Source organism: Sprattus sprattus, assembly GCF_963457725.1.
Source record: "Sprattus sprattus genome assembly, chromosome: 2".
Classification (NCBI taxonomy): Eukaryota; Metazoa; Chordata; class Actinopteri; order Clupeiformes; family Clupeidae; genus Sprattus; species Sprattus sprattus.
This window is the reverse complement of record NC_137921.1, coordinates 49,445,206-49,457,334: the sequence shown is the minus strand read 5'-3', so window position 1 is coordinate 49,457,334 and position 12,129 is coordinate 49,445,206. Positions and strand designations below refer to the sequence as shown.

The following is a 12,129-nucleotide window of genomic DNA, read 5'->3' as shown; positions in this document are numbered from 1 at the left end:
TGCCCTGTGTTTCCTGCAGACCAGCGGAGATTCCCTCTGGGCTTCATTGTATTTAAAAACATGACTGTTAAATCACAGGGCAACGGCTAAACACAGGGTAGCGGATAACAATGACGCTAGCGGCCCACACCTCAGCCAATCAAATCGCTCTGGCCTTCTCATAGTTTAAACTCTTTAGCATCTTTCCACACAGAGTCTTAAACAGTACATTCAAATGACTTCACCCATTCCTGGAAAGGGGGATATATATATATTAATGAAATCATTTTTATTATCGCAAACATCTGTTTGAGCATGCTCTGCTGTTTGGTTTTTCTTTTTTATTATGAGTTTTATTATTCCTTTAATCTCTGGTTCAATGGCGTGTTGTTTAGCCGGGAGATATGTATCAGCTGTGTCTGTGCCACCTACCTCGCCACCTCTTAAGTAAAGACCGAGGGCAAGCCCTAACTGCTCAATCCCTCCTCTCTCAGTCCCACACACACACACACACACACACAAACACACACACATACACACTGTTCGGTGCTCTCTCTGCCTCTCTCATTCCGCTCCAGTGGCTACAGACCACACCAATGGGCTTTTGGCAGTGGGCAGGCCAAGACTCATTCACTGCTTGGACTGGAGAGGGAGAGAGAGTGTGAGTGTGTGTCAAAGAGCTGCTGTTCTGTTCAGCTCTCCTCTCTCTATCCCACACACACACTGCTGTTCTGCTGAGCTCTCCATCAGGACCAGCCAGGACAGCCCTTTTGAGGAACAACTCAAACAGACCCACGTTGGGAATTCCTGCCTGCATCCAATGCACTTCTGAATCAATTAGCAGACCATTTGCCAACCATTGGTTGTCACTCCAGATCTCTGTTGCTTGTTTCTTGTTGGGCAAACATTGAGGCAGAGACACTCGAAAAGTGGAAATGGGGCGATTTCTGTGTGTGTGTGTGTGTGTGTGTGTGTGTGTGTGTGTGTGTGAGGCTACTCTATGGACACAGTGTCCTGTACCAGCACACAGCTGAGAGGAGCTCTCAAAGGTTTGAAGCAAACTGTCAGTATTATCACATGACTGTGGCGGCGTCTCATAGTATCTGTAAGCGTGTCAGCGGCGTCTAAGACTGAAAGCTCTCTGAGCTCCTTACTGAGGGGGGCAAAGGCACTGTACATCTGTTCAGCAAGCCCTCGCCTTACGGTGTGACCTTTCAACCAGCTAGGATCCTACAGCCATTGTACTGCAACACACACCTGATCCCTATTCTCATGTGTGTTTCAATAGTGTTTCTGTTCTTCATTTTAACGTTTTAATGTTTTTATTAATTTACTTACAGAATCAAATTACAGAATACATTGATCCAACAAACAAAAGAATTGCAGTGTGAAATAATTACTTCTTGACCACTCAGTTGTTCTTAAGTTGCTTAAATTGTTCATAAGTTGTTATTAAGACGCTTCTTTTAAACTTTCAATGTCATCATGAGAACTGGTTTGACTAGGGATGCAGAGGCTTTAACCCTGCTGCTTTGTTTGAGGTTTAGGGTTTGCCATGTAGACTTTCATGGAAGAATTACAAGAGTAGGTGAGTGAGAACGCAGGAAAGTACATTTTAGCTTTACTGCTCACACTGATGAAAATTGAGGTAGAAATATGCAGTTTATTTAATAGACTCAAATTTAATTTTACAACATCCTTCTGAGTGGACTGGCGTTTTCCATATTCCAAGCCGTTTGTGAATATTAAATGAACGTGGGGTAATTGCGCCCATAATCAAGTAGGCTCAGTTACACACAAAGCAGAGTGTGTAAGGAGCGTACGATTGATATTTCAGCGGCCTTGCGCTCATTCAGCAGCGGAAGACATGCTCTATTTACAGCCCCCGTAGTTTAGGCCACGGCTCCACAGATCCTCCCAGTAAACCCGGCGACAAACCAACACGTAGGATGTAGTCTGTTAGCATCTGGTCACTGCCACCTATATTCTTTCTAATTATGGTTCTTCAATGTATTTCCTGTTATTTTTTGTTAATAAAATAAGATGTAGACCTACAGGACACATTCAGTTTTTGGGCATCAGTTTTATGAAAGGACTATTCCATTTTCAAATCAGTGGACAATGTTCGCGTAGTCCTGAACAATGATTTATTATTTCAAATATACATGAAAATTGTGATTTTGTTTTGCTAATGTTTAAATTATATATATTTGCAGTATTTACATGCGCTAATGTCATTTATTGCGCAATGGGAAAAGACGAAAAAAGGTTTGATGGAAAACCACCGTTCTTTGTGTATAGAAATATTGCACCATGTATCCCATAGGTGTCTGAATAAAGTTGAATTGTTAGACAAGAAATCCCGCTTTCGTGCAAACTGCCCAATAAAGCCTGTTTTAAATTAAGGGGATGTCCTCGGGTCGGCCTCATCTACATGGAAATGGCAAACAGAAGGCATTCTTACACAAATTGCGAGTCTGCTTGCCTAATGGTTAAAGTCCGAATTAGTCCAGTGATCATTTCAGTTGCTAATGAAGTGGATAGAAGTACTAATCGTTTATTTCTCCCCTTTTGTCAGTTAACGTCAGGCCGTTATTTCTATAAACAAGACTGCTGACGAGTTATCCTTGAAACAAACCGCCATGCATGCAGCCCATTGAGGTTTCCTCTCCTTTCTGCGCTGTGCGGGAGGTCTCATCTGTTACAGTCTGCCCAGGGTAACAGTTACGGATGCGAATTTCAAGTTAGGCAAAAACAAAACGCATCGTTTTCAGACTTCCAAAAATGCAGTCCTCAAACTGGATCATTTGATATATTATTAAAAATACTAAAAAGAAGTCAGCAATAGCCCACATTTGTAACTCTAGATTCCCGAATGTCCAAAATGAACTCTCACTCTGGCACCGGGATGAGGTTTCCACACTTAACTCAGAACAAGTGTGAGGAACAAAATGGCCCCTGCTGCTCTGCTTTAGAGTGGGTAAAGCAGTAGCCTAAGAGTAATGAAGTGGGCGCGGAGTGCGGAGGATTAGAGCCATACGCGACACACAGGCAGGCCAGAGAGTGTGTTAGTAAGTGTCTCGAGTGAGTTTTTTTTGCTTCATGTACAACGCACGGAGAACACACAACTTTCTCTCTCTCTCTCTCTCTCTCTCTCTCTGTGACACGCACATATCGGTATGCATAAAGAGATCGACTGCTATTTCTGCACATAAATAGCTGCTTGAAATGTCCAAAAAATTAAAAGGAGTGCATTGGATCGAATCTCGAGTGTGTGTCACGTTAGCAATCTTCAGAGGGCATGTGCCCATCCACTGAACTCATTACAATAATCGACCAGTAGGCCACAGCCGATGTACAGGTTGACACTCAAATACGACAAGTCTATAGTCAGAACACAGATGAGACAGTTGAAAATCCTTCGTTTATTGAATATCGTATTGGTAAATAAACGTCTTATCATTCAGAGCATCCCAGCTGCAGTTGCACTGCTACTGAAGTAAACACTGATGCCGAGCCCGAGTGCCATGGGGAATAAAGAGATATGAGGGAAATATGCATATCCAATTCTAGCGCGTATATTTGACGCCCACTGGTCTTCGTTAATATAGATTGTGATTTATTTAACTTTAGAGCACCATATGTCGGGCATTATTTAATTTATTTTGAGTAAAAATATATATAATCTAGATGCTGTGCGATCCTGTAAATAAATGGACAATGTATAGCAATGTCCCGCTACCCCACGTTGATAGGCCTACTTTTGGATATTACCGAAAACAAATTTCTCTACGGATTATTATATTACGTTTATCTTAAAATGTTAAGGAGAATTGGCCTTTGTATATATTAACAGTAATTTATGAATAAAACATGAACACGTGTATGGTAAAGAGCGGTTTTTAGCTGGCCTTCACGCAGTTTTCGACAAAGTTTCCATTTGTACAAGCGTGAGAAGACATCGGCGACATCGGATAGACTGCCAGTGAGATTGGAACCGACCAACGGTGCCGTTCATCTCTCCGGGGAACAATCGGGTGTTTCACGGTAGGGCATAAATCAGATATGTATAAAGCTGAGGTTTGCTCCAGAAATTAATAATCAACCTATGTACATATTGCCTCGATTAAAGAGATAATGCTATAGGCCTATCTAAACGAAAAAAGGAAGTACATTTTCTCTTCAACTAGGCCTGTCTATATTGTGACAGTTAAGTAAATAGGCAACATTTGATGTTCCAAAATTATAGACCAAATAAAATAAAGTAAAATAAAGCATCCGTTTATTGACCACTTGTATTGCGCCTTATCACTTCTGCAAGATAATTGACCTGCCCAGCACAACAGATACGATGGAATAGCAGTTTGGCCTAGTCGAAGGGCAAGCTCCACTTTCCTTCCAAACACAGGCTGGAGCCGTCCATCTCTTATCTTTATACTTATATGAGGTGCTATAAAAACATTGACCAGGCAAAAGAATGAATGGAATAAAACGTAATCTAACAATTGCAATCTTTCATGCGTTTTTTTTAATTTGATTAAACACAAATGTAGGCTTCGGTTAACATTACAGAAAAAAACATCACCAGCTGCTTTGATAGTATTAACTTAAATTATTTCGCATCCAGTGTGACCTTTCTCAGACATAACTCTCAGGCTATTAATGCAAATAAATGGGCTTAGGCCTTTGGTTTTGGGCATGACAGACATGTCGAGCAATCATCTAACCTTGAACATTCATACTACACATCTGAACTTGCCTAATTGAACGTCGACATAAAATTCCCCAACAAAAGCGGTCAATAACAAGACTAGCGATTTTGTCTCATTATTCACTAGGAGGCATGCATGGCTGTTCAACTCAAACTAAACTCTTCGAAGAATGCAACTAAGATAAGTCCGCATGCCCCCGGAGTTTATAGACATAATAGGCAAATCAAAACTTTTCAAACTATTGTCTCTGACGTCATATTTTAAAGCACATTCTACGTAAGCCTTGTCCGGAGATTAATTGTTTAATTATAAAATAGCCAACATAGTCGTTGGGCCCAAGTAAACACAGTAGGAATGAAAAGTTGAGCGGGCTTGGTGACTTCAGTGTCAGGGAAGAAGGGTAGCATATCCCCCCACTAAAAGTAACAAGACTGCGCAGACGAGGCGACCGATGAGACTCCCTACTGCGCGACGAGGCTACGCTCATTTGCTCGGAACAACACCGAAAGGACCAGTATGTTTTGGAAATGAGCATCCAACCCGTAAACAACGGATACGTTAAAGGTACTGGCCAGTTCAATTAAAATGTGTATTGAGGTCCTCGAGGGTCCCAGGAGCCTTTTGTCTCTGTGCGCAACGCAGTTTAGCTCATGCTGGGTAAGGGCAATAGTACGAAATGTAAAGAACCTGGTGCACCCTTGATGAGTAATTTAATGTAATCGTAGCAATACGCGGTTAACTGGTGAAAATATGAAAGGGTAGGGCGTTCAATCTGTTCGTAATCATCCTTGGAGCATAGATGGCTGTATTGATGTGAGGCACATATGAGGTGCCATATTTCTGTGTGGTGCTGACAGACTGTAAACAAAATTTCACACAATATTAAAAAATCGGCTGTTAATGCTGATGTCCGTTCTTACCTTCAACAGCTGACGTCAGTGGCAGCAAGAGGCTGCATAAAAACAGCAAATAATCCATTGTCACACAGCAGACAACGTTGACATGAAAATGCGCCTAGAGAATAGAGAGTAATCCTGGAAGCTCCAACTCCCGTGGACCCCGTATAAGTCCCGCAACTTCAAAATCTCAGGATAGAGGTTATCTCCATATAACAAAACACTAAATGAGTGGAATGTATGAACCAGCACAAGTTAGCATGAAAAAAGACACGTATATCCAATTCCTCCTTCTTGGAGAGAATGGGCTTCGCACGGTTTCTTCTCCAGCAAAAAGGGGACGAACGAAAGTCGTTCACCCGTTAGGCTACTTCGCATTTGGCAACTGACGGAGTTCCACCCTAAACAGCGCCGTTTGCCCTATTCAAGTTTTATTCATATCTAATCTGTGAAAATAGAACGTGTCTGTGTAGTCCATTCCAACGGAATTCTCCAGAAAATGTCAAAAGTTTTAAGGAGAAATATTTAAGGATTCATATCTTCCGCATCTTCATTTAATCAGCTTTGCATTGTAGTCCGAAACGCACTTACATGCATTACAATTTGCATGTGTTGTCTCCTTGTAACACCGTCTTTGCTGAGACACCGTAATTCCCTGAGCGAATTGTCAGCACGACTGAAGAGACGCTGGTGCTCCGCTCTGCGCCCGCATTGGAATGAAATGCCGTTGAGGCGAGCCAACGAACGAGTGAAAGAGGGAGAAAGCGGGGCACAGAGGAGGAGTTAAAGCGTCAGTCTTTCTAGTGGTTACACCCCTGCAACTAGCTGTGAAAGCTGCTGGCCTTAACTCAATAGCCATACTCGGGAAAGTCAGATAGACACGGCTACTTTAGAGCTTTGAAAGACACATAGCGCCCCCTGCGGGAACTCAAGTTCTGGGATGCGGATTTCTTTGATATAAAAGAGCCTATCGAGATACTTCCTTATCTTATTCTTTTTTTTATTCTGATAATTTCTATATAGCAGATTAATCCCATTTCACAGATAATACGCCTAACGTGTTGGATGCCGCTGTACTTTCCGTACTGAAAACGAGGATCTCACTCGCTGTTCTGTGAGTATAGAAACTTAATTAAAGTAGTTTAGGACGATATGTAAAAGTTTAGATCACTTAACCTACGTTCTGTTGCGTCGGGTAATTTAACAAATAGCCATGGATATATTGCCAGTTATTTATGCAACAGTTCCTGAATGCCTTACTTTAAATCTTAGAGTGGTATAAAATACTCAATTGTTTGTTTCTAATGGTAAGTGTCTTTGTTATTTTTTTTTTTGATAACGATACAACAAAAAGTAACAGCCCACACCAGTCTACTTTTTAAAAAATCCGGTTACCGGTTCGTTTTGAATTGTGTTAAATGTCCGCGGTTAATTGCCTTCTTGACCAAAGTAATTAAAAGTGCCTAAATGTTATTTCTTGTCTCTCTTTGTGAGACATGGTGGCATTGACACAAGTTCAATAAGGATATACTTGTCGACATGAAACCAGGTGGAAATGTGAGGCCAGTTTTATAGCACTGTTAATTTGTACGTGTTTGTGTGTGGAGATGTGCTTGAAATCATCTAACAATATTCTATATAACGTTTTTTTTGTTTTCTGTGAGGCAGTTCACAGTTTGGTGACCTACTGCATGGAATACTACATAATATACCTTTGGATTAAAATAAAAACACAAGCACAAGAGGTTATTTGTCCTTTACAATGTAATTTAGGTTTTCAAAGTTGCGTTGACACGCTTGCAGATGGCCTCTGTGCCTAGCAGGGCTATGCAGTCTATTGGCAGGCAATACCTGTGTGGTTTTATAGTTGTGTTGGAAATTTAAATCATTAACCTCACAACAGCCAATATACTGTCCATCACAGTTGTTGGTGTATCAGCATTTTACACCAATAGCACACACCATCGAGAACAGGCATGCACCCATTATTGTTGGAAAAGGTCATGCCAATATACACTGTGAATAAATGGAGCTGAATATACCTTGATTAATCTGAAAGTCTGAAATTGGGCAACTTTGTCCCAAGATGTATTATTCATTTATTTTATTGTCATTAACACTCACATAATTGAGGCGTATCTTACATTTTCAGGGTATTTAAACACTACAGTTAACTTATTTTTATATCCTCACAGAGTTGCACTAAAACGTGATATAAACACCACTGTATAATATACCAAATTCTTCGTTAGATAAATGTAAGTACTGCAGGTATTGGAGGTAAAGTATGTAGCTAAGTAAGGAAGGAAGGAAGTTCAACTATTGTAGGTATATTTAACTTGGCATAAGTATTGCAGATATATTTAACTTGGCATATTGCAGGTAGCTTATGCAAATGAGTGGAAGTGTCATCATGATTATATTGTGTTTGGACACTGGAGAACTCCCACACGTACCCTCTGTCTGACCGCCTGTATTTTCCCCAGAGGACGAGCTCCGGTCTGTGCCTTTAGCTGGCCATGTGCGTGTAGCAGGCCGTGTCCATTAACGGCCGTGTGTGTGTGTGTGTCTGTCACCCTAGTTTGACTTCAGACAAGCTGACCCTGAGTGCTAGTCATCAAGCCGTTAGCTTTGAACTAGTGAGTGGCCAACATGGCCGTCTGCGCTGAACATTGAAATTATGTGACCTTTATGCGTTCCTCTGTTGTGTTGTCCAAGCAGAAACCACAGCACAGGCTCATATGTGTGGATCACAGCACAGGCTCATATGTGTGGATCACAGTATGGTTTCCCGGGGTCCTCCAGGTGGACATAATCAATATAACTAACTGTCATCACCTTTCAAAATCATTTTAGCTCTAAAATCTCAGAGCATATAAGGTGACTGTACTTAGAGTGTTTCGGTCTGCATAGACAGGATCTGTACTATACTTCATTTCTTGGAGAGGCATTTTGCTGTTACCTGATATGTCTAACACAATACCATATTTACCACAGATAAATGCTTTACAAGTTGTTTACTGAAATGTCAATTCACTATTTTTAAACTCTTCTAAAATATATAATATAAGCAATTTAGGTATGACATAATTAAATGTATGTTATAACTTCATCCATTATTTCTGTCTTTAGTTATACATTTTATTCATTGACATTATGATTCTCTATTTGTGTTGTCCGTCCCTCACCCAAGCAAATGGGATTGCAGTTCATAAAATCCTCATATTTAGCTTATACACAAATTTGTAGAAATCTGAAAACAAAGTTGGGTAGAAATTTTATGTTTCTTACATCCTTAAACAAAGTGTTTCCACTCTCTCTGTACAAAACTAGTGTCTAAATCTTATCTGATATCCTGCATCTCCAATGTAATTTGATACAGAAACCTTGGATGTGTCAGGGTTAAATGTTGCGGCATCATTTCTTTTGTGTTCTATACAGTCAAACTATAAAGCAGATAAAAGTAAAGCAAAACGAGCTTCACAGTATTACGGTATGCCATGCTGGTTTTTATATGCAAACTTTTCTTTTTTTTAATGGACAGTTGAGCAGTTTTTGCATTTTCATTTTTTGTATTAACTGCTACATTATTTACAATGCAGAAATGAACAATACTGTTGTTGTTGAAATTAAATAACACACAAACTGTGAAGTACAGAGGGATTTGTATTTGAAAAAAACATTCTACACATTTCTACACTTGGACTGAACAACTTACATTTAGGAGAAAAAAACAGAAATGCAGAGTGAAGTGAAGAATATCACGCTAAAGGATTTATTAGTTTGACAAAAATGCTGTCTTCCTTAAAGTTTTGTTTTATAATGACTTAATGCCACAATCTAATTTATAAACACTCTATAACAAGTCAGAGTTGTAGTTGTATTTGTACTGAATTTGCCTGAGAGACTCCTAATGCCAACAGTTTAGTGCCGTATGCTTAAAACTCAACCAGGAGACCCAAATCAGATCCATCTTGCCCTGGTGACCTGATCTTAAAATATCTTTTTGCTGCATACATAGTCCATCACACCTTATCTTTGCTGCACAGTCAGACTGCTTCATCTAGGAGCTAAGCACTGTGGTGTGAGGTGACAGAGTCTCTCCCGCCATGGAACTCTACAAACTGTGTACACTCCCGTGCTGCCGTCAAGGAAGCCTTAGGAATAGCCGCCCCATGAAAACAGGGATTAGGCTTTTACTGAAGAACCTCTGTGCTTGAATGTTTGCTGAAGTAAAAATAAGCACGTTAGACCATAAATACAGGTTGGGTTAAAACCAGCATGCTTGAGTCCAGTGTGTGTGAATGGAAATTTCACTCTAATAAATTGGTTGGTTTTTGAGTATTCAAGTTTTGCATTGTTTAGCAAAACTTTTATTGCCTGCTATATTTTAATAGTACATGTTGTTATTTGTGTAAGATTTAAGATTTTTTTTCTCACCAGTGAACGGTAACAGTGAAACTCTATATTCTCCTCTGCGTTATATAGTCGTGTGTTTGACGGCCTGTTTTTCGTAAAGCACTGAGATTGTTGCCTCAAATGTTCCTTTTGTTGAGGCGGTGCATAGAGCTCCCCTGGAAAAAAAGAAAATGGACGCAGCACCTGGCGCGCATGAGAAACCCAATAAGTAAAGTGGCAGACATTTTATTGCCATATGGAAATTTCTCAGACTCTCTCCCCCCACCCCTGTGTGTACACCACAGCAGTGCAGCTCCAGCCATTGTACCTCCCTGCCCTCGTAGCCTCTCTTCAGCCCCCCACCCCCCCATACACACACACACACACACACACACACACCACAAATGCAACATGGACGTGAGCGTAGCGCTTTTATCAGGGGGACGAAGGAGGGCTGCCTGGGGTCGGGGTGGGGTGGGTTGCAGAGGGATTTGGAAAGGGGGGGGGGGGGGGGACAAGTGCTCTGGAGAATCTCAGAAGAGACTTTGAGTAGCATTCCCAGCTCAGGAGCGACGGTGCTCACAGACACACACACACACAACACACACACATACACACAAAGCTCAGGAGAGACAGTGCGGTTTTCAAAGTGTCTAATCCTCAGGTCTCCCCCTGCAACTGGGCACTTAAGGGAGATCACACACACACACACACACACATACACACACGAACACACACACACACACACACACACACACACACACACACACACACACACACACACACACACACACACACACACACACACACACACACACACACACACACACACCGATAGGCAGGAGAGCTGGTCCCGCCGGGGCCACAACCCTCTCTCCCAGTAAATCACAAGCTGTTTTAGAAAGGGTTACTACCATCAGCCTCTCACCATCAGCCTCAACCCCCCCCCCCCCCACTCCCCCTGTCTCATCTGGTTATCCTACACCAGGAAGAAAGGACATAGTCATACTCAAAACATAATACCCCCCCAAAGCACATACACTTGCTGTTGTGCTTTTCTCTCTCTTTCCCTTTGTTATGCTAACACTCTTACACACTATTACAGCAGTGACATTCCTCTCCAAACATTTACTGTTTTTCTCTCCATCTCTCAATTCAATTTTCTCTGTATACAACACAATCTGCACATTTATTCTAAATCACAGTGGTTGTAGAACATGTCTGTTTAGCTCCATTGTGACGTCTCCGCTATGGTGGCTCAACTAGGTAGGCCAAAACCACAGGCATCTATAGAAAGAGCAAAAGCAATGTGTGTGTGTGTGTGTGTGTGTGTGTGTGTGTGTGTGTGTGTGTGTGTGTGTGTGTGTGTGTGTGTGTATGTTTGTGTGTGTGTTTAAGAGCCCGAGCAATGTGTCTGAAGCAGCTGGTCATGCATGAAAGCTGTCATCCTTTCAAACTGTCAAGGAATTTTATGTGATAGTGGAGTGGACGTGTTGAATCTCCTGACATATTATTTATATCTGGGATTTTAATTGAATTTGGTGTCTCAAAACAACATATGCCTTCGAGCTTCTCATTATCGGAATGTTAATCAGACTACATTAACGGAATTATGAAATGAAACACCAAGACCTGTGTGACATCTTCAAAGTAGATTAAACACGGAGCCAAGCTGCCACATACTTTCATTTTGTCAGTGGTGCTCGGACTAGTAAACTGAAGACAACATGTCATGTGCCTTCTGTAAGAGGCAGGCAGTGGCATCTTGTTTACTGTTTACAAAGCTCAACACCTTCTACAGAAGCAAACAAACAAACATGGCTCGTGATGGTCTTGAGTTCCACAAAAAATGGAAACCTCTGTGTGTCTTTAAATACACAAGCATCACTTAATATAGACGGACTGTCTCAGGCAGCCTACAAATAGTAAATCATCTGTAAAGTTTCAGCTAATTGTCAACTAGTGCTAGCCATAAACTGACCCTAACACTAACCTCCCAGAGACTCAGACCCCAACTAGCTCCTTGTGCTAACCTTAACCCCAGAGTCAAAGGCTATTTGTATTTCCCTCTGTCAACGCAGTGTCAACAGATAGTCTGCTGACAGAAAAACCGACTTCCCAAATAAAGCGGGCCCGATACATCA

At 41.3% G+C, this 12,129-nt stretch overlaps 1 protein-coding gene across 1 annotated transcript in view; it reads right to left on the bottom strand.

The window, feature by feature from the left end:
- The window catches only part of LOC308361305 (ephrin type-B receptor 3-like), a 50,761-nt gene extending 44,522 nt beyond the window's left edge, over nucleotides 1-6,239 (bottom strand). Inside the window, exon 1 of the mRNA XM_080833600.1 lies at nucleotides 5,612-6,239. Coding sequence (XP_080689726.1) covers nucleotides 5,612-5,669 — 58 coding nt within the window. The 5' untranslated portion in view covers nucleotides 5,670-6,239. The remainder of the gene's footprint in view (nucleotides 1-5,611) is intronic.
- Between the last annotated feature and the right edge of the window lie 5,890 nt (nucleotides 6,240-12,129).